The 23097-nt window shown below is 42.0% G+C and overlaps 1 protein-coding gene across 2 annotated transcripts in view; it reads right to left on the bottom strand.

Annotated features, from left to right (window-relative positions):
* Positions 1 to 1114: 1114 nt before the first annotated feature.
* LOC134338155 (PR domain zinc finger protein 1-like) overlaps positions 1115 to 23097 on the bottom strand; it is a 72596-nt gene continuing 50613 nt past the window's right edge. For both annotated transcript variants that reach the window (XM_063033747.1, XM_063033748.1), the window contains 3 exons: positions 12290 to 13338; positions 9306 to 9434; positions 1115 to 7861 (listed from right to left, as the gene is read on the bottom strand). In XM_063033747.1, coding sequence (XP_062889817.1) covers positions 7304 to 7861; positions 9306 to 9434; positions 12290 to 13338 — 1736 coding nt within the window. In that variant the 3' untranslated portion in view covers positions 1115 to 7303. The remainder of the gene's footprint in view (positions 7862 to 9305; positions 9435 to 12289; positions 13339 to 23097) is intronic.

Below are 23097 nucleotides of genomic sequence, written 5' to 3'. Positions count from 1 at the left end.
GAAGATGGTGCTGGAGCTGAGCTTGGCCACACAGTCATGCCTGTATAGGGAGTGGAGCAGGAGGGGCTAAGCACGCAGCCTTGAGGTGCACCTGTGTTGACCATCAGTGAGAAAGAAATGTCATTGCGAATCTCATTGAATCCTGTTGACCCACAATGTCTGGGTGAAGTATGACACCAAATTTAACAAAATCTCTTCTGCCTGCAAGTGATTCATATCCGTCTGTTCCTTACAGATTTATATGGCCATCCAAGAAGCTTCTTAAATGCCGATATACAGTGCTGTGCATAAAACTTTTGTACGGTACTGTAGTAATTTTATGTATTGTGCTGTACTTCTGCCACAAAACAAAACAAACTTCATGACAAATGAAGTGATGATAAACCTGATTTTCATCTGGGTCTCTATCATGGACTGAGAGTGGGAAGGGGGCAGGGAGAGAGGAATTATGTTTGGGAAAAGGGGAAGGGAGAGGAGAGGAGGCGGAAAACACCAGAGGGACATTCTGTAATGATCAATAAACCAATTGTCTGGAATCAAATGACCTTGCCTGGTGCCTCAGAGCTGGGTGTGTCTGCACCCGCACCACCCCACCCATCTCTGGCACTCCTTCTCTGCCACCTGTCCCGCATTCCTCCCATGACACTCCACCCTCACCATTCCCAAACTCCTTTGCTCCCGCCTGATGCATAAACTCGCTCTCTGCTCCACGTTGACAAATACAGTACTGTACAAAAGTCTTAGGCACCCTGGCTATATATACGTGCCTAAGACTTTTGCACAGTACTGTATCATGTTCCACCACTACCCCAGGCATCCTGTTCCAGACACCTACCATTCTCCATCTAAAGAAAAGATTTGTCCTGCACATCATGTTCCCTCTAATTTTCTTACAGCTGCGTGGTCCAACCATTGCTCTGAACAGGAAATTTTTACATAGCTTGAAAACCGCACAGCACTTTAGTTTTTTTAAAGTGCATACTATGAATATTTAAAATGAAAATTGAAAAATCACATTCTTTTGATTTTATTTATTAATTGAAGGGTATAATGAAATACAGTGTAACAAAAAACTTTCACATTTCATAAACTTTTAAACTTAGAGGGCATTGGCATTCAGCAGGCTGGCAGTTTATCAACAATGAGCTACCAACTTCCATTCTGTGATTATTGTTACAATTTGTAACAGTGCTGTAACTTGAAACACTGACGATGTAAATATGTTGAAGCTCTAAAATGTTTCAAAGTAAAGGTTGTGGTATATTTATTATTTAGAAAATTTATGAATTATATTCATTAATACATAATTAATTGCAGGGTATTTCACAATTATATTAACATTGATTTCAAAATTATATTAACATTATATCAAAGAAAATTCCAGCTGTGCAGCAACAAAGGCTATGTGCTCGGGAACATTTCAGTGACTGCACGATCGTGCACCCATGCAGCTTAGAGGGAACAGTGCCTGCACATCTCCTTTAAATTTTCACCCTCACCTACTAACAAGCTGGAGCTTAAGTTGGCTGCTTAAGGTGAGAGCTCAGGACTGCAATTGCTCCAAAAGGGAAGGGAAAAAGGAAGACTTGAATTCAATATGGGAGCCTCAACAGAGTGGCAATCAGACGAACAGGAGCCACCATTTCCAACATGCTACCTCCTCCTTCCTGTTTCCCTCTGTAAAAAGAGACTGGACTGCAGTGCAAATCGTTCTTTTGATATGTTTATATACTGCCCCATCCTTTCATAATGTAAAAGACTGGTGCTTACAGAGATGTGTGTTGGAGGGGCACATTAAACACATACCTCCTGTATAAAGCACATTCACTTGTATGCTGTCTGTTCTTCATGTGCTGTTGATTGTGGTGAAGGCCCTTAACCCAGCTCTCAATTTCCCTCTGGCTAAACATCACTTGTAGTCTCTTTCTAATGCAAACAATTCCATGTTTTTGAATCTGTATATTTCTGTTTCATGATGAATCAGAGATGTAACATCTATTATACAAAGCCTTGAGAATGTACAATGGAAGAGTGTGTGAGGGTTTCTGACTTATATGATATTGTTTTCATAATGTGGAGTTCAACCCACACACTCTTCCATTGTAATCTCCCTAAGGCTTTGCATAGGATCTCTAACTTTGCCTTTACATTCTACTATAGTACACTCGATTCCATTGGCTTTTTTCTTGCCCTTTTGTAACTTTGTTGAAGCTTTTAATATCTTCCCAAATTAACTATTCAAATCTTTGTTTTTAATTCGTAGCCTTCTTGCCTTTGGACAGGAAAATTACAAGTTCAATTCCCATGTATTTGAGTCAAAACCATGTTGACTGACGCTCCAAGTGCATCGTTGAAGGATTGTTGTGCAACTCGAAATGTCAGGTTTTATGTGAGGTAAATTTGGATAATTCTACATTGCATCTTGGATGATGTTTATCAGGCAGTCTTCCCTAAAGAGCTGATGGACCTATGGTGGATTTAGGTCTCCGGAAGGAACCAGTGCATTTGAGAGAGGGAAGAAAAATAGGAAGTAAAGGGATAGGAGCAAAATTATGTCACTTTGTGGCGGTATAAAAAAGAATGTTTAATTTAAGTCATATCTACATATGAATCACAAGAGAAACATAAATAAAGTATAAACCACATGTAAACATAACTGTAAAAAATTCTTTTTGTACAAAAACACCTCTGATGATACACAAAATATATGAAGTTGTCCAGAACATGCAAATAATCAGTAACTTTGGTGCAACTATGTCGATCAATCGCAAGGTAACATTTCTGACTTGCTAGTTAAGACAGAAAACAGAACATTTCAGCTGAGCTTAGTCCAATATCTACCAATCAGTCCCAGATATGTATCCAGCAAGATTTGGGTTTCATTGAGGGGACGAGATGGAGGTGCAGTGATCCAGTGCAAACTCCTTCATTTCAATAGCCACCGTTTCCTTTTTAATTGCATATAGAAAACTGTCAGGCAATTATTCTTGTACATGACCATGGTGTCAATTATTTCTTTCAGTGGGGAAATAATACTTGAGCTCCTGTATTCTATGTGAAAATGTTACTCATGTTTTTTCTTTGGCACCATGGATACTTACTGTCACATTCTGATCAAATGAGTCTGATCATGAATTTAAAAATAGGCTGACTGAATTTAGCAAAATCAATCTTTCAAAACAAAATGATTCTCCTCTGTTGTTTCTTGATATTTGTGGCAGGGCTTTCAACTACAGATTAGAAGTCACCAAGGGAGCATGCAACATGCAATTAAGTTCACTCTTCTAATATTCACTGGAACATAAGGAATCTTACATTCCCTAAGTAAGGAATTAAAGCTTTTTTTATACTTTGACCACCAAATTTAGCAAAAAAGTGCTTTCAAATCAAACCGATTACAGATGCTCTAACTTGCAATAGAAACAGGGCATGCACATGTAGAGAATACGTCCGCAAGAAATATTTTATAAAGCAAAGGATAAACTGTGGCCAGATTATTCCATTATAGTCTGAATTCTACTCCTCACAAACCCTAGCCATCATATGTGAGATCTTGTTGGTCTCCTTTGTGTTAATGGCATTACTTTAAAGAATCTTTCCTAAAACAGAGACATATCAGCTGCCGGATTGAGAAAAAATCATGTTGTTTCAATAAGTGGACAGTTTTCAATCTTTTCTAACTGTGCCTTTTTCCATCAACCAATGGCCTCTTTACAGACCCTAATGCAGGGGTTTCCAATCTTTTTTATGCCATAGACCAATACAAATAAACAAGGGAGCCATGGATCCCAGGGTGGGAACCTCCCCCTGCATTTGTCCAAGTGTGTGTGTGTGTGTGTGTGTGTGTGTGTGTGTGCATGCGTGTGAGAGAGAGAGAAAGGATGTTGATTGTGAGATATGGGTGCAAATGCAAGAGACTGCGTATTTGCAGCAGCAAAGGTTACAGTTTGTCTCCTAGTGAGTGCAAGTCATGATTAGAAGTGTGTGAAAGAAGTCGTGTGAAAGCACACTCGAGAGAGTGAATGTCAGTGTGCGTGGAAGAGCGTGAGCAGAAAGTACAAGTGTGAAGCAAGATTCCTGTAAGCGAGACCTTCAGTGTGCGGGAAAAACCGTGTGTGTGTGTACATGTGTTTGGTATGTTAATGGTGAAACTGAATGAGCCTCACTTAATATATTGGGTTTTTTTCAGCCTCGCCTCTCCTCTGTACAAATTCGCCATCCTGAGAATCTGTAAGTTGTTTTCCAGTACCTTTCCATTGAGATCATTCAAGACCCAGTCTTGGTCTTGATGCAATAGTTGATATGGAACTCTGAAATGGGTCCAATGGATCAACGTGCCTACGTGTTCGGCTTAGCTTTAACCCATGGGGCAGCACATTCCACAGGCTATTGGAATGCTGAGAAATATTTAGATGAAGTCACTGCACCTCGCATGAAGGAATACTGCAAAGGGAAGAGTAATTCAAGGGAAGAAAGGGGGCTTGCATTTTTAGTATAGAAACAGAAAACCCAGAGGTCTTTAATTAAAACTATGGAATCCGGTATAGCTTTTTGACAGTACCTACAAAAACTACAGTAGCCATGGATACCTCTGAAATAAGGAAAGTTAGATTAAAAATCTTAATAGCCTTGAAATCAGTGGTAACCATGGACATTTTAGAATATTATACAAGAAAAGCCATGGTACCCTTTCTGCTTCTCTTTGCTTTTTGACAGAAGAGGCAAATTGAGGCATGAGTGACCCATTCAATTTTATTGGGCCAATTGTGGTGCAAAGTTGGCAACACTACTGGCTTCCACTGCTGCAGTGAACTGGGCTTTTTAGACAATACCACTCCAAGATATTCAAATCCAAATCTGGTGTAAACAGCAAAAGGTTAATCATGTTCACAAAGCAACAGATTAAACCGTGAAATGGAATCTCTCCATCTTTCTGTCTCAGTGTATGACTACCTCATGTTGTTAGAAAGCTTCCACACATCACTGATTTTCTCCCCATTTACTAATACAAAGACTTTTTATCTGTTTTTTATTTTCAGAAAGAAGTTTGTCCTGAGCAGCTTTTAGCTAGTTCTTATCACAGTAAGTGACAACTCACTCCAATACACACTTTCTATTTGAACACTTGTTCTTGCCACGTCTACCCTCAAGGGATTTTTTTTTGGTATTTTGATAACTCATCTATATGATCCTTCTGTAGAAATACACTTACCCACCCACTCCCATCCCATCGCACTCCAGTTTGGCAATCTCCAGGCAACGCAGCTGCACACAATTTCTAATAATTCCTCTTTCTGTTTCCGAATCGACCTCAATGCATAATCTTTCGCCAGCCAGTAAAGTACCTCAGATTTGTGGAAGTCCTTTTTTAGCTGTTTAGGCACAGCAATTAGTGCCATTGAATGATTTTGCCATTGGGAGGATTTGTTTTCTCTACCCTGCCCTCAATCGTACAGTAAACCACCACAGAGACTGTTGGCCCTACCAATAGTTTACTTATTCCGGTGCATAGATGTCCAAGAGGACAACAACCTTGTCATAGGGATTGCGTGCCCCAATGCTTCAGCGAGCTACATTGACTGGAGTCAGGGCTTTATGCTTTGGCCCGTGCCAAACAGGTCAAAGGGTAGAAGCCAAGCTAAGAATAGTCCACTGGTCCTCCAGGTTCAAGGATTCAGCTCAGGGCTAACAACACTGATGGGACAAACAAAACTGTTATGGAAACAGCAATGAAGAATCTTTCTACATCTGAATGCAACAGGATTCCTGAGTCTCAACCCCTCCACCAGGGGCTTGCATGACTGACAGCTGTAAAAGCCAAGAGGAAGCTACTGACATGACGAAGGAAGCCCTGAATGCCACAAGAGATGAAGGACCTTCAGTGCTGCCGTCAATGCCAGCAGCATAATGAAAAGTGACTCCCCAGTGCACCCTCCTTGAGTATGTAGTCTGGTCCTGAATCAACCAGTTTTAACACAGTGTTAGACATCAATGACACAAGGTCAGTTTCATTTAGTAGCTCTGACTGTAAGTTGCATGCTGAGAGGAAACTTCACTTCAATTCCAGCCAACTGAAAGAGCTTGGTTATTAATATTAGGGAGGGGCAGCATTGCGGACCACCAATGGGGCAAAAAGCTTCAAAGTTGAGGGAGATTCATCTTTATTTTACCCTTTATCCCTGAATTACACCAGGTGAAAAGAGAAGAAATGTGATGGAATGTGCTTCAGGTAAATACAAAGTGAAAACAGCCTCTTCTCCAGGACTGTAGAGTGAAGGAACACTGTCTTACCTCTGCCTGTCCTCCATTCCATCCAACCACGTTCTGAACAAATATAGTACTGTGCAAAAGTTTTGGGCACATATATATAACAGTACTGCTATATATACAGTACTGTGCAAATAGTCTTAGGCAACCTAGCTATATATATGTGCCAAAGTACTGTATAGTAAACCCTGAGACCCCTGTCCCAGAAATTCATTATTATCCTCCCCATTCCTAACTGCCAAAGGTCACCTTCCTAGCCAGACTTCAGGAGTTAAGCTTCTGGGATTGTATGAGTACAAGTTTCTGGTCGGATTCAATTGCCTGTCTTTATATGACATATGATCTTGCCATCTCACTAACACTACATCACACCTATGTGTCTACATAATTTTCCACAAACAGCACGCAGAATCCGAAAAATGCAATGTCACTGACACGGATGCCAAGCATTAATGAGGAAATTTTAAATAATTAAATTATTTTCTCATCAGATACTGGAGATATCAATCAAGATTTTGTCATTGTGAACTTTATTTAAAAAAAGAGAATGTTCTGTTTCTTAATAAATAAGAGATAGACCTTAGAAGAATAAACTCATCCAATTGTCTCTTAACTGATAAAAAATATATACCATTTTCTATTGCATAAATATATGTAACACACCCTGAGAAAGCAGAGAAAGCACAACTGGTTATCACGGCAAAGGCTGGGTCTGTACATTATCAGTACCCAGGAATAGCCATGTGTTGGGGGACTTCCTTTTTGGTCTGACTGAATGAAAAACTCATTACAAATGCAGGGACCCATTAGCAATTTCTCAGATCACATTGGGAGAGACTACTCCCTCTGGGGAAAAATAGACAAAACACGCAAGGAAGAGTTTGGAAATAGTCTGAGTCCACATTTGATTTTTTTCCCCCTGCAGTCATTTTTGTTCAATGACATGAATTATCCTGCTATTTTATCCAAACACCTTCCTCTTATAATGTACCATTGTTGGTGATGAGTTCCACACATGATAATGGTCATTGTACAATTATAGACTGGCTTCTTGCTTGACCCTGATGGGGACCAAGGTTGCTGGACCATGGTGAAACTGTATTAGGCTGGAAGTCTTGACCCTGTCATGGAGGTCAGAGGGGGGATGGTTGCCTCCATTGTTCTTGTGGTATTCTGCTCTGAATTGTTCCTCTTTATGGTCTTTGTCAAGGCCATACATTTGAAGTTGCTCGGTTACCACCTCCATCTCCGTTGCTGTGGCAGCCTTGTCCAACCTTTCTGCACTTTCACTCATGTCGAACCTGTTGATTTCGTCGTCGATCTTGAGGAGATCCTCCTTGGACCGGCTGGTCTCTGGCGCCATGCGGCAGTTGCCATTTAGGTGGATCTTCAGGCTGCACTGGTGGATGTAGCTCTTGGAGCAGAGGTGACACTTGTGCGGCCGCTCTTTGCTGTGTAGACGCCTGTGCAGCTTGAGGTGGACGAACTGGGTGAACTTGGCTGAGCACTGCTTACAGTGGTAAGGTCGCTCTCCAGAGTGCAGACGAAGGTGGGTCTTCAGGTTGCTGGTGCTACTAAAACGCTTGTGACACACCTGCCCGAGCAAAAGAAGGAACGGTAAGTCAAGCACTGGAAGAAAATCCAAACTGCGCCACACTAAAGTGAGTTTCTTTCTTGTCCCACAGGGTATGTGGGTTAAAACGGAGGCGAATGTCAATGTGACACAATCCTATTCTACTTTTTCTCTAAATGTTCTATGTTATGGCCTGTATTTCATTAACATCCTTTCCTTTCCTCACAACCACTGCCACCCCCATCAGTTCCACTCTCCTGAAGGCAATGAGCCAGAGGCTCTTCAGGTGCCATCTATAATCTGGAGCCTCCTTCAACTAAACCAGCCCCTTGAGGGTCTCCGCAGTGAGAAGTGGCAACCAATACAGTTCTGCCCTCAAGAAGCATGCCACGCGAACAGTCTGACAGCACACCGGTGAACTCTGCGTATGATGCAGATTTGTCAGTAATTTGTGAAATATTCTAGGTGTGAAGGCCAGGTGAGCTCTCTGCCTGTGCACCCAGGTTCCAATTGATGGAACCCATGACATTGGCCTTGGCCAGTCAGAGTCTGTTTGGAAAATCTCAGGATCAGTTCACTGGAAAGATTTCGAGGTACTGTCTGCACTGGTGCCAGAATGGACTCAATAAAATAAGAATGGCCAGTTAGACTCTGACTAATTTTGTCTGGATCATTGCAAGGCAGCTACCAGAAACAGAAGGACAGATTTCCACTCCCCCATCAAAGTTCAAAGTAAATTTATTATCTAAGTACATATAGGTCACCATATACAATCCTGAGATTCATTTTCATGTTGGCACTATAGAATAATAACCATTACAAAAATCAGTGAAAGACAGCCCAACTAGGGTGTCCAACCAGACAGCAAACTATGCAAATTGGAAAAAAGAAGAAATAATAATAATAAATAAATAAGCCATAAGTATCAAGAATATGAGATGAAGAGTCCTTGAAAGTGAGTTCATGGGTGTGGGAACTTTTCCAATGATGGCGCAGGTGAAGTTGAGTGAAATTATCCCTGATGGTTGAAGGGTAATAACTGTTCCTGAACCTGGTGGTGTGGATCCTGAGGCTCTTGTGCCTTCTTCCCAATGGCAACAGTGAGAAGAGAGCATGGCCTGGGTGTGGGGGTGGGGGGGGTGTCGTTTATGATAGATGCTGCTTTCCTACAACAGTGTTTCATGTAGATGTGCTCAATAGTTGGCAGGGTTTTACCCATGACGGACTGGGCTGCAGCTATCTATTTTTTTGGGATTTTCCATTCAAGGGCATTGGTGTTTCCATACCAGTCAGTACACTCTCCACTACACATCTATAGAAATTTGTCAAAGTCACCCCACCCATGACAGCAGTGATGGTATTCGACTGTGGGGTGTGCTGCCTTTTGCAATTAAGGTCAGGAGCCATGGCTGACTTTTAATCACCTCAGTTTATTTCCCAAGTCACCTTGCATGCACTCTCTTACCTGACACTGGTGAGGCTTTTCCCCAGTATGTACAAGGTAATGCTTCTGGAGATGGGCCAGTTGTGTGAACGTCTTACTGCAAGTGTGGCAGGAGAAAGGTCTCTCTCCACTGTGGACCCTCAAATGCACCTGCAAGGAAAGGAATGGAGTTAGATCATAGTCTGCTAGAGGCTGGGTCCTACGTTCCATTAAAATTGCATTAGTAATAGCTAGACCAGATATTAGCTCTCTTTATTGAGAGATGAGTCATTCTTTTAAAATTTCCTTTACGTCACAGGCTAAGGCTTGTAAGCTAGCAACTCATTACCAAAAGAGTACGTGGCATACGCCACATAAAGGAAAGAAAGAAATGCATGACAACAGCACTTTTCATAATTTCAGGATGTCCCAAAACAGTCTATATCCAATTAATCATTTGTGAAGTATAGTTCTTACTACAAGTAAGAAATGCAGCAGCTAATTGTGTGCCACAAGTTTGCAAAGTAAGTAACATGATAATGACTAGTTTATCTTATTTTGGAGATAATGGTTGAAGGGTGTTGTCCAGGACACCCTGGGAAAAAAAAGATTGCTCTTGCTTAAAGTTGCTTTGAGAGATCTTTTACATCCCCTAGAATCAGCAGATGGAATCTGAGAGCCGGTGAGGTCCTGGAGTGTCGGCCTGGAATATATGACCAATTGCTTGGAATAGAGCTTGAACCTAAGACCTTGTGGTCCTGAGGTATGTTAACCCACTGAAACATTGAAAGCACATACTCCACCTCCACCTCGCAAGGAACCCTCCAACAGTCATGTTGTTCTCTGTACCTGCTAGCTATTTTCCTCAGCAGTTAAATAAATTTATTTGATGCCATCATTGCCTCGGAAGCTAGAACATCTGAATTTTAGGTCAGTTTGTCTTTAAGTTGGAACATGGGGAAAGTCTCTTCCAACCAGTTTGCTCCAGGCTTAAGCCATCAGGAAACATTTGCAGCATTTTGTGTTGTTTCAGCATTAAAAGATACAAGCAATACAAACTTCTAAAAATATATTTTGTGGATGGTGGGCTTCACTGGTAAGGCTAGTATTTAGCAGCCATCTGCACATTGAAATGGTGAAGGGCTGCCTCTTTCTATCATTAGTCTTTGTAATGGACCAGTGTCAGTTCAGGGGGTGATGAAGAATCAATCATAATTCTGTTAGACTGGAAACCCATTGAAAGCCAAAGTGGGGAAGGAGAACACATTAGTTTTCCTAATGATGCAGGCATTATGTTTAGACACTGCATAATATCTAAGATATTGCTTATTGACCTGCACCTGGACCAATAGATATTGGTCTTTGGGACTAGGCAAAATCATGGTTCGCACACACTAGATGGGCTGAAGAGCTTCTTTCTGTGCTGTAGTGCTCTGTGTCTTTAGATAACACAAAAGTGTATGGCCACTTCTGCAGATATTGGTTTTTGAAAACTAACTTTTATTTATTTGGGAACTGTTTGAACAAGCATACCAACACCAAATTCTATCCAATAATGATGAGACCACTGATTTGGTTATAGAAGCATGTTGGATTAATTATAGAGCAATTTCACTCATACTTTTATTGAGATGCACCAGATAATTCGGCATCAATTTAAACACAGCGTTTTAGATTACCCTGCGCTGCCATCCTTTTGGTCATCACATCTTGCTTGCTTTGGACACAGTCACAGTCCAACCCCTTTTGTCCACTCCCTTTCTCCGTCCTTCCTCTGTGTCTGTAACCATTGCCTATTATAATGAAACATCAGTAACCTGAACCCTTAACATGGCTTCTTTCCCCTCTGCTTGACCTTCTGAGTATTTCCAGAACCTTCTGCTTATTTTTCTCCTCAGGTTTCAGTTGTGTGCTTCATATTTCAGTAATGCTTGTGTACTACTGTAAATATATTGTTTGATTAAGCATCCTTTGTTGTTTAAATCATTAATTATGGGTTATATGTAAAAGGACATCACGCCACCACATCAAACGTGCGATCCTCACTTAAAGTAAAAACAAACATACATGAGTTGTCTCCTTGTTTTCCCTTCAAATAGTTTCCATGCTTTGAAGTTACAAAACATAACAGTATTCAGTATTTCCTTTTTTATATTATAAGAGCCATCAGCATCCCGGTCTCAACAACTTATGGGAGAACGTAAACAAATGCAAGAGCTTGCCTTTCTACCCTTCATCCCTGTACAGCATTCAAAAAGTTCATGGCAATCTTTTACCTCAGCACAGAGTAGGCCCTTCCAACCCTTCGAGCCACACTGCCCAATGTTCCCCTCATTTAATCCTAGCCTGAGCACGGGACAATTTACAATGACCAATTAACCTACCAACCAGTGTGTCTTCGGACTGTGGGAGGAAACCAGAGCACCCGGAGGAAACCCACGCATTCACGGGGAGAACGTACAAACTCCTTACAGACAGTGGCGGGAATTGAACCTGGGTCACTGTCGCCTTTTAATACCGAAAGGTATTAACCCCTTTCCCCTTCATTTTCTAACAGCTAAGCACCAATTATTCAACTGCTTTCCTGAATGTGTTAAGTGATTTAGGCGCCACAACCCCAATTAATAGAAAAGTGCAAAAGCTCAGTATTCTGGGTGAAGAAATCTCATTTCACCAGACTAGCAAACCGTTTATTTTGAAAGTGATCTCTTGTTCTAAGTTATCAATCCCTATCTATCCTGTCAAACCTCTTAGGAACTTTGAACAATATACGTCAACAAAGAAGCAGTTGGAAATCCCCACAGTTTCTGAGGGTATTTAAGTGCATCTTCCACAAATAATCCCTTTCTCGGAAGAGGGAAGGAGAGAACAATGCCCTTCACACAAATAGTTAAACGCTTCTACATGTCCCACCCCGTCAGCAGTGAGGAAGCACATGCGAGTTCCAATGCAAAGAGTGGTCTGAGCTGAGAATGCAAGCCAGTGCAAGTTACTACAAGTAGAAAGATTGTAAACAAAATACTTACTTTTAGGTTAGATAGTTGACCGAAGGTCTTCGAACACACGTTGCACTCGTATTTGATCTTCCCATTCTGTTTCTTTAGTGGGTAAGGAAGTGACTTATAACCAGGGAAATCTGCAGAAGAGATCTTTGGTTTGCTCAGATTCATCGCCTCCTCACTCCCCGGAACCCATGAGGTAGCTTTCAGATGCATTGACAGTTCTGAGTTTATTGAGGTACCTGAAGTTGGCGGCTGGGTGAGAGGCATCTCCTTCAGGCCCACCCCGGGAGCCATGGGCGAGAAGGCGCTGGTGGGAGCGGGGATAAGGACGCCTTTTGGCTGCTCTGAAACGTGACACTTCTGCCGCTCTTCTGGAGGCAGCATGACGGGCAGCATAGTCCGACTCATTATGGGGTAGGAGAGGCAGTCTCCTGCTGCAAAGCCGCCACAAACCGGAGGCATCTTGCCAAACAGGCTGAGGTTGTTCATGTTGTTGAAAGTGGCTGGGCTGCTGAGCGGATGAAAGCCGTTGAATCCAGGGGAGTGGTTAGGCAATACAAGTCTGGTATAGTGAGGAGACAGAGTGCTGTATGGATACATGTACTGATGCTGGACGTGGCCTGTAGGTGCATACATTGGGTAGGAAACCAAGCCCTCAGCATAGCTAGGATGCCCATTCATGGGCAGAGGGAGTTTGTTGGGAGGTGAGGTTGTCAGACTAGGAGAAAGAATGCGAGGGGTTTGTTGAATTACAGAAATTTTGGATCTTTGGTTTGAATTGTTCCTGTCCAGTGGCTGTTCATCATCCTTAACATCATCGAACTTTGAACCATTTTTGTCTGACGCGGATCTGCTGACAACATCTGAGTAAAGCTTTTTACTGAAGTCCATTATTTGGCTGTCTGGAGTGACGGGTGGGGTATCTCTTTCGATCACCTCTACGTCCACTTTTTTGTCCTCATTCTTTGCATTGTCGTCATTTGGGTTTTGGCCTTCTTGAATATCTTCTTGGCTCTGAGGTAGCTGGCCACTGTATTCAGGCACCAGATCTTTGTATCCCTTGAGATTTTGTTCTAGGAGGACAAAGACAAACCAGATCGTTAATCAGGGGAAATGAAGACCAGGACGGCAGGATAACATTGCGATTAGCATAACGCTCTACAGTGCAGGTGGCAAGGATTCAATTCCCGCCACTGCCCGTAAGTAATTTATACATTTTCCCCGTGACTGTGTGGGTTTCCTCCAGGTGCTTCAGTTTCCTCCCACAGTTCAAGGACATACCGGTTGGTAGATTAATTGGTCTTTACAAATTGTCCCATGATTAGGCTCGGATTAAATCGAGGTTTGCTGGCCCGCGCAGCTTGGAGGGCTGGAAAGGCCTCTTCCACATTGTATCACAATAAGTAAATTTTTAAAATAAATAGATTGAGGTGGTAGATGAACCATGACACACAGTATAAGATACCAGCAAAAACTAAAGATTGTTGAAGAGAAGAGATAACAAAGATGTAATCATTTAGTGAAATTGTGCTCTAGTTATGGGCTAGTTGGTAACACAGAAAACCATGGCTTTCTCTGCCATTCCAGTCTAGGCCAACACTTCATGACAGTATACAAAATGGACACCTAAGAGGATGTAATAGATTTTTTGACACTATTGTGAAGAAATGCAGGAAATTCATCCCCATGCCCTGACACAACTTAGCTCTGAATAAAAATAAAATGCCAAAAACAGACTTATCCCACTTCTTCGCTGTTGTGCAGTCCTAACATGCACAAGGATGTTTTCTGTGTTTCCAATGAAAGAAAAAGGTTACTTCGCTTGAAACAGAGATAACAGACTGTGAAAGATATTGTCACTCCGGGGTAGAGAAAGGAAGGTGTAATGAGAAAAGAGGCCTTATATTTTTGGATTATGGAGTAAATCAAATATGAAAAATTTGAGGTGTTTTTCATCTTTCTCGTGTCTTGCATTGTCGGACAACTTGCATTGTCTTTCCCCAGTGACTGAGAGGATTGACACAGACTGAGAGGGCACTAACGTCAAAAACGTGGTCACAGAAATAAAACAAAAATAAGATTAAGATGATCGATGCCGAATCATTGACATATTTCCCCACCTATGGAAGGTCGATGGATAAAATTTCTACTGAGTTTATATATTTTGGATCATCAAAATATTTAAAAGCCACTTTGCACTATATTATCATCCAGGTCAATTTAACAATACATGGATGGGGCTAGGGTACTGAGCCAAGCTTCGGAGACGTTTGAGAGATGAGGCAGGAAGACCTAAATTAAACCCAGCTCTTTCAGACAGGATGGGATTGGACGGATGGAACGCTGGTGGGTTTGGTGCTGATTAGGCACATAAAGAGTGACAGTCAACAAACCCAGCGCTTTGCAGAACTGCTGGAGTAAAAGTGCTTCTGCTAAAAAAAAAATAACTATGCTTTGATCTGTGACCAAAGATGAGTCTTCTGATAGGAGGCAAGTCGCACTGAACCAGAGCTTCCTCTTTCACTCGCCAAATCATTTCAGAAGAAACTTAAGTGGGTGGGGTCTCGGTGCAAGGGGCTGACTAACCGTGGAGAGATCACAGTCATTCTGAATTGTGCTGAATCATATAATGACACTGCGTGGAATTAAGTTTCTGAAGCCAGTAAATTAGGAGGAGATGAAAGCACCAAGTTTAGTTTACTACCGAAACACAGAAGGTAAGAAAGAAACCATATTTACTGAGTTATTGACTTCTAATTCCCCAATCTTTCCATTGATCGGAAGACAATAGATACAATTTTTATTTAATATACTTTGCAAACGCAGGTTCAGGAATGTGATTTTAGGAAAGTGTCAAGCCTTACAGCTAGGCTAGACTAGACTTTTAATTAACTATCTAATGTAGTGATGCATTCCCATATAACCTTTGATAGTCTTTGGATGTGTGTCCTTTCTTCTTTTTGTTACTTCAACAAGTATACCATCCTGTGTACCATTATCACCATTAGTGGAAAGTTGTCTGAAGCTCGTCGTTGCCTTTCATGTCTCACACCCAGTGCTGCCTGTAAGGAGTTTGTACGTTCTCCCCGTGACTACATGGGTTTCCTCTGGGTGCTCCAGTTTCCCCCACAGACTGAAGATGTACTGATGGGCAGGTTAATTGGTCAGTGCAAATCATCCCGTGAGTAGGCTTGGATTAAATTGGGGGATTGCTGGTCAGCGCGGTCAAAGGGCTGGAAGGGCCTGATCCACACTGTATCTCACTAAATCTCAATAAAATTCTCACACATGGGTTTAAACTACAGCTTATTGATTTGGGCTCTTTTGTTGCCCTTTCCTGCTCTATCAATGCACCATCCCTTGAATCCTGTGGCAAAGTACTGCTCCATTAGCTATTCACTCCTCTTCCCCTTCCACCCAAAACATTGGCACCTGCTACAGACTGTGTGGTGGCCCATGGACGAGCAACCACATGACATCAACCCATCACGCGCAGGATTCATCGGCGCCTTCGTCTCACCACTTAGCACCATTTCTGATAACTGCAGAACACAACCAATATTGCAAAGCTCGTCTCACAAATGAAACTGGACTGATCCTAGTACACATTGTAAAGAGTAACTATTCCTCATTGGAGTAACCAGGGTGCATCTACCACCCTCTCAGGCCATGCATTCCCAGTCCCTGATATCTTGCCATTTTTTTCCCAGCCCATTCCCCTTCCTCCTGTCACCAAAACTGCTTCACTTCTTCTATACAAGTAGCTAGCACACTTGGAAATGCAAATTACTGCAGAAACAAACATGAGAAAATCTGCAGATGCTGGAAATCCGAGCAACACACACAAACACAAAATGCTGCAGGAGCTCAGCAGGCCGGAGAGCACCTATAGAGAAAAGTACAGTCGACGTTTCGGGCTGAGACCCTTTGGCAGGACTCCTGTAGACGCTCGAATGTGGAGCAACAAAGAAGCAGCTCGAGGAACTCAACAGAGTGTGTGGGGGAGAGGAATTGTTGACAATTCCTTTCCCTCCATGGATGCTGCTCAACCTGTTGAGTTCCTCCAGCAGATTGTTAGTTAAACCAGCATACTTACCTATTTAAGGCTCTTGCTCCATACAGCACCCTCAAATTTTCAAGCCAGCCTAATAACAACACCCCCAAACAACAGGAAAAATAGATGGCTCTGATATCCGCTCCATATGTTACCTTCAAGCCAGTCACCTAGTGCCTCACCTCAGCATTCAAAACTGCAGAGTAATGTAGCAGTTAACGTAACTCTTTTACAGTGCCAGTGATTACTGATCAGGGTTCAATTTCCACAGCTGTCTGAAAGGAGTTTTTACATTGGCCCCATTGCCACATGGGTTTCCTTCAGGTACTCGCACACCGCAAAGGCGCACAGTGAGTGTTAGCAAGTTGTGGGCCTGCAATGTTGGCGGCGGAGACGTGGCAAGGTTTGCAGGCTGCCACCAGCACAACCCTCGCTGATCTGATTTGATGCAAAAGGACACACTTCGCTGTAAGTCACGATTCGCGTGTGACAAATAAAGCTGAACTTTCCTTTTGACGTGAGTAAATCGCAGATTGGAGAACAAACATACTGGGCTGAAGATCAATGGTTTCAGGACTGGGGTCGTACAGGGCCAGCACTGCAGTTGCTGGTATTGACTGGTGCATCAGTTCTGAGCACGGTAAGTACCAGGCTTCATCTTAATGCAAATGCAGAAAGTAACTTGCACTGAGTAATATTTAACCTTCAGGCCTAACCATAAACCTATATTAGAGTCAGAGACAGAGCACAGAAACAGGCCCTTTGACCCCACATTCCCATGAACTGCCCCAGCTTTCAACCACCTGCCTACACACTAGGGCCAACTTCTCGTCAATGGATAGTCAACAGCTTTAGGATATAGAAGGAAAGCAGAGCACCAGGAGCAAAACCAGGCAGTCAAGGGAGAACTCTAAGCCCGCCAGAGTTGCAGTTTTAACATTCTGATCCCAATTTTCAAATCCCGCCCTGCCCCCAGTGCCTGTAAACTTCATCTCTTCAATCTTCGAGATTCCAGAGTTCTTCCAAACATTACTGTTTGGATATCCTCACTTAATTCGTTATTCCCCCATTTCAGTGAAAAAGTTTTAAACAATGGAAATCTCTCCCTAAATGTCTTCAGCTCACTTTCCACCTATAAAACCTACCTGATTCACTAAACCCTTGGTCACCTCTCCTTTTATCACCTGATATACTTCAGTATCAATTAAAATACATACTTGTTTCAGGCATTAAAGTAATTATAGAAATGCAAATTATTGTGGTAATGAATACATGGGGTTACTTTTGACAAGTCATGTTCAATTATGAGTGTGAGTCACACACAGCTCTTTCACAATACACCTCATTGTTGGACTCTAATGGTGATGAACATTTGATAATATGTCATTTATAGACAGCCTCACTTATATTTTGTTACACAATGAGACCCATCATTTGAAACCTAAAATAATGAATGTAAATTGGATTACTCTGTAAGTTAAATATTAACTTTACTTTTAACACATAGTCACAATCAGGTCCCGGACTGATGGGCCATACATTTCTCTGCTCAGTAAGGAGATACGTAAATTCTTTTAATAGTTCATGGTTCAATAGTTCCACTTAATATCAAAGATATCAGAGAATATATTTAGTATACAATTTTTGAATGGACGTTGAAACCATGAACACCACCTTATTATTTTTTTATTTCTATTTTTGTGCTATATATTTAATATATATGTATATATACTAACTGTAATTCACAGGGTTTTTTCCAACCTCACCACATATTGTGTAGTATTAGGGAACGTGACCAAGTGGTTAAGGCATTGGACTAGCTACCTGAAGGTTGTGAGTTTGAGCCCCAGCCGAGGGAACGTGATTTGTCCTTGAGCAAGACATTTAATCACACATTGCTCTGCGACGACACTGGTGCCAAGCTGTATGGGTCCTAATGCCCTTCCCTTGGACAACATTGGTGTCGTGGAGAGGGGAGACTTGCAGCACGGGCAACTGCTGGTCTTCCATACAACCTTGCCCAGGCCTGCGCCTGGAGAGTGAAGACTTTCCAGGCGCAGCTCCATGGTCTCGCAAGACTAACAGATGCCTTTTACTGCCACAAATTTAACAAATTTCAAGAATTACACCGGTGATATTAAACCTGATTCTAAATCTGAGAAGGTATACAATATAGAACCTGAAATTCTTACTCTCCGCAGACATCCATGAAACAGAAGAAAAGCCCCCCCAAGAACGAATGACAGAAAAAACATAAGAACCCCAAAGCCTCCCTCACCCCCACTTATTTCAGCAAAGAGCAGCAGCCTCACTACCCACCATGCAAGCACAGCAAAGCCCCCAAAGAGACCTCGATCCAGAGTCCATCAAAACTAGTGTCCATCCCATCGCTTTGACATCTCAACAGGTCCTCTCTCTCACTAATGAGGAAGAGAGAGATCGCGTTCCTGCCACAGCAAGAGGGAGATCTACAGCTCACGCTGTTTTGATGTTACAGTCTGCAGCGCCATTTTAATTTGCATTCCCCCCGACTCAAGATCAGCAAAAAACCCTCTCACCGTCGAGATGAGCTCTATAAACAGAGCCCCTGTTTGCCTGTTGGATTAATTTGTAGATCCTCAACAGCATTAAAAGGTAAGTGGGAGAAAAAGATATCTCTACTATTTACCAGAATTTATCTCTCAATCACCATCATGAGAATCAGATTATCAAAACGCTGTTGATTGAAGCTTGCCGTGTGAAAGTTAATTCCTGCATTTTCTACACTATTATAGCAGTGATTACATTTCCAAAGCATTCTATTGGTTGTGAAGCATCCGTGGATTCCTGAGGTGGTGAAAGACACACTGAAACTCCAAACCATTTATCAGCCTGAGGTTGTGGAAAGGAGATCATTTGGAGGAAGGCAGCAGCAAGCTATTGCCAACTAAGAAATGGCACACTGCTTATGGCAAGTCATTAGGGCGATATGATCTTGATAACTAGAATAGAAATAGGAGAAATATCGCTTGGTGTAGTTGAAGCGTGAGGCAGTGGTGCAGGGCGGGGTGGACGGATAGCGAAAAACATCAGTTTACTTTCTCACAGGGTTGCATTAATATCTGGAGAGCTGCAATCAACTGTCACCAACTCGATGAAGCCCACATGAACAAAGCTCTCGTGGGCTCAGCACCATCAAGCTGGCCTTTGCATTGATTTCTCTTTGTGCATTATGCTGTCATTTAATAAACAGAGTCAATATTTGAGTCAATTAAAACCTCAAATTGTTTTTGGACTTTGTAATGAAGTGGATCCTAACTGACTGATGTTTAACCCCACTTTCTTTTTCAGTTTGAATGTAGTGAAACTGGCTAGAGTGACAGGAGAATGAGGGTGGAAATAGCTTTCAATGCAAATATTGTAAGTTATTTTCGGAGGTGAAAAGGCACCATGGTGTCACCTAATTCTCTGCAACTCAGCATTTCCACCAGTAAAATGAACATCCTTTCCTCCAGAACACAAGTTGCCTATTTATCCAGTTTCACACAACTACCGACCTCAACGCCAAAGGAAATGAGTCTCATTGCGATTTTCATGTGACCATAAGGCACAGGAGCAGAATCAGGCCATTCGGCCCATCGAGTCTGTTCCAACAGATTTTATTGAATTTGAGTGCAGTGACGAAGCATTTCATTCAATTGCCTTTGGACAGTGACTTATCTTCTCCACATCAAAAGATTTTTGTTGTTAAAACAATGACAACATTTCTGTGCTAGTGACAGCATACAGTACTTCTAACATACTAAAACATCCCAATGCCTTTCATTATCATTATCAAGTATAATTTATTTATTTTTATTTAAATTGGGCTGTTTTAATACATTAAGTATAATCTGATACTATAAAATCTCTTAAGGGAAATATTAAGGGGCCAAAAATTTGGTCTTAAGGGAAATACTAAGGGGCCAAAAATTTGGTTTTAAGCTGTAAGTGAGAGGGAGAGTGAGAGGGAGAGAGAGAGAAAGACATCATCAAGGAGATAACAGAGTCAAAAGCTTAGTCCAGAAGGGCTTTGGCAGTGATGGGTACAACTCCAAAGGTTTTTGAGTTGTTGGTGGTGGGAATTGTAAGGGGAAGGGCATTGTAAAGTGGGGAGGGGGAGTGTAAAGTGGGGTTGTAAAGTGCGGGTTGTAAGGTGGGGGAGTTGTAAAGTGGAAGAGGTTCAGGAAGTAGGAAGGGGGCAATGGCCATGGGTAGCTTTGAAAAAGTGTGTTAATTTTTAGTTGTTTTTAATTCATGGGCTGGAGACATCATAGGTCAACCAGTTTGCTCGTACAAGTATACGTTAGACTTGATGTGAGTAAGAGAGAGAGACAGAGACACAAATGCCAGACATTAGCAAATTTTCATTGCTGGCAGTTTGGGCATCTGAACTAAGAGGGGCCCTATTCTCAACACTGTTCAGTCACCCTTGGGTGGATATATTGAGCTGCAGAAGCAGTGGTCAGGAACCCTTAGCTTGCTCTGTTCTCGAATCCACATCAAATTACAGCAAGGCAGATAAAAGGTCATTTGCAACACACACAAAATGCTGGAGGAACTCAGCAGGTCAGGCAGTATCTACAGAAACGAACAAATAGTCAACATTTCAAGTCAAGACTTCTTTAGGAATGGAAAGGAAGAGGGAAAACAACACAATAAAATGGTGTAGGGTAGGGGAAGGAGGATAACTAGAAGGTGTTAGGTGAAGCCAGGTGGGTAGGAAAGATAAAGGGATGGAGAGGAAGGAGTCTGATAGGAGAAAGGGAAGGTAGAGGGGACCCAGGGGAGGTAATAGGTGAGAAGAGTTAAGGGGCCAGAGTGGGGAATAGAGGAAGGGGGGGGGGAGATTTTTGCCAGAAGGAGAAATTGATACTCATGCCATCAGGTCGGTGGCTGCTCTGATGGAACATGTTTAACCAGAATCATCTGCTTGTTTGTGACAAGCAATGAAAGTATGATATTGACAGACTTACTAACATCCCAGGGTAGGGAGAGAGGGGAATATCAGGACAAATTAAGTTTTCAATTGGTGGCTGCTATATGTAATAAAAACCAGTTTGGCAGGGCTAACACTTGTCAAACCACAGCAGAAGAAAACAGAAAATTGTTGCGCATTGCTCAACCAGCACCAACAAGGTTTCAGCTACAAAAATTATTTTTACAAGAGGACACTGAGCCCAGATGAAGTCACACCTTTCTGATTAACTTAATCCAAACAGCGAATAATAGAGGGTAATTTTCAGATATGCTCTGAGTAAACTGGACCAACAGATAGATTTGTGCACACCAGTGTGCATTCCTATACAAATATAAATATGCAAATATGTATTATCATACATATAGGCTAAAGTACACACTAATGAATGCGCACACACTGGCATGTACACAAACGCGTGTATGCGTATTCGCACCAAGGCATACAAACGCAGGAATTTTCATCCTGATTCTCCGTCACACTCTTTCAGCTTTAGTTTGGACCTTGTTTTAAACGCTCAGCTGTGACTCAACAAGATCCTCAGCTTCGACACATTCACTTGCGTTCTGAGTTCTAGGTTGAATATTCTGTATAAAATATCTCTTCCCACGGGTTTCAGCAGTGTTATTTTCAACAGCTGGATGACCAGATCCTTTAAAACCATACTGGACAGTACGAGGCAAGGCCACCCTTCTTTTAACGGGTCCTGTTTAAAGGGTGTGCAGTTGTACTTGGATAACTTCTTTTGGAGCCCTCTCACTTGAGCACTCCAAACGGGGAGGGGGGCTACCACCCCACATCCTATTTAAAAATACCACCCACTCAACAGGACCTATAAAAAATTCGGATAACTTTCAAAGTTTCTGGATGAACATTGAACCCATGAACACTACCTCACTACTTTTTTAATTTCTATTTTGCATTACTTATTTAATCTAACTATTATATATTATAATTATTATATATATTTTACTGTAATTCACAGTTTTTCTCTATTATTATGTATTGCATTGTACTGCTGCCTCAGAGACAACAAAATTCACAACATACGCCGGTGGTATTAAACCTGGTTCTGATTCTGAGCGAAAATGGTGAAATTTCATTGGAGAAATTGTATTCTACAATTGAGAAGAACACAATGAAAATGGAGTTGGGGAGAAACACAACTCCATCATTTTAATAAACCTTCACTCTTCCCAACTATGCCTTCTAATCTCATCTCTTAAAAAACAAGCCCCACTCCACAAATCTTTGAAGTGTTTAAAAGGCACAGACAGCCTCCAGCTGCAGGACATAATATGGGGTGGGGGACTGTTTGAAAGTGTAAATTATTTCTCTTAAAGGAAGGTTTATCTCGCTAACCGCATCTCAGGGTTAAAATAAAAGGAATAACCGCGCTGCCGGGTCTCCCCTTTGCATCAGCTTTGATATGCAGGAAATTTGAAACTTCTTGCAATCACACCATGAAATCTGGATTTAACATTTTAGTTCCAACACTTTCCCCTCTTGTTACGTGAGTGGGAACAGGTACGACTATTTGAACCTTTGATTGCTGAATTTCAAATGCCTTTTTTAAAAATCTGATCTCACAGAGCAATGAAGTAAAAATTGCTGCCTGCTGACGCCAACCCATGCCCATTGACGGGTGACAGGAGGTTTGGGGCAAAGCAACTGTAACGAAAACCAGTTTCCCCCGGGATTAATAAAGTATGACTATGGGATGATGGGGTGGGGGTTCGATATGGGGAACATTACACTTTCATCAGTCAACCCATTTCCCCC

The sequence above is a fragment of the Mobula hypostoma genome, chromosome 26 (genome assembly GCF_963921235.1).
Source record: "Mobula hypostoma chromosome 26, sMobHyp1.1, whole genome shotgun sequence".
Classification (NCBI taxonomy): domain Eukaryota; kingdom Metazoa; phylum Chordata; class Chondrichthyes; order Myliobatiformes; family Myliobatidae; genus Mobula; species Mobula hypostoma.
Note: the sequence above shows the minus strand (reverse complement) of the source record. Positions and strands in the feature narration are given on the sequence as shown.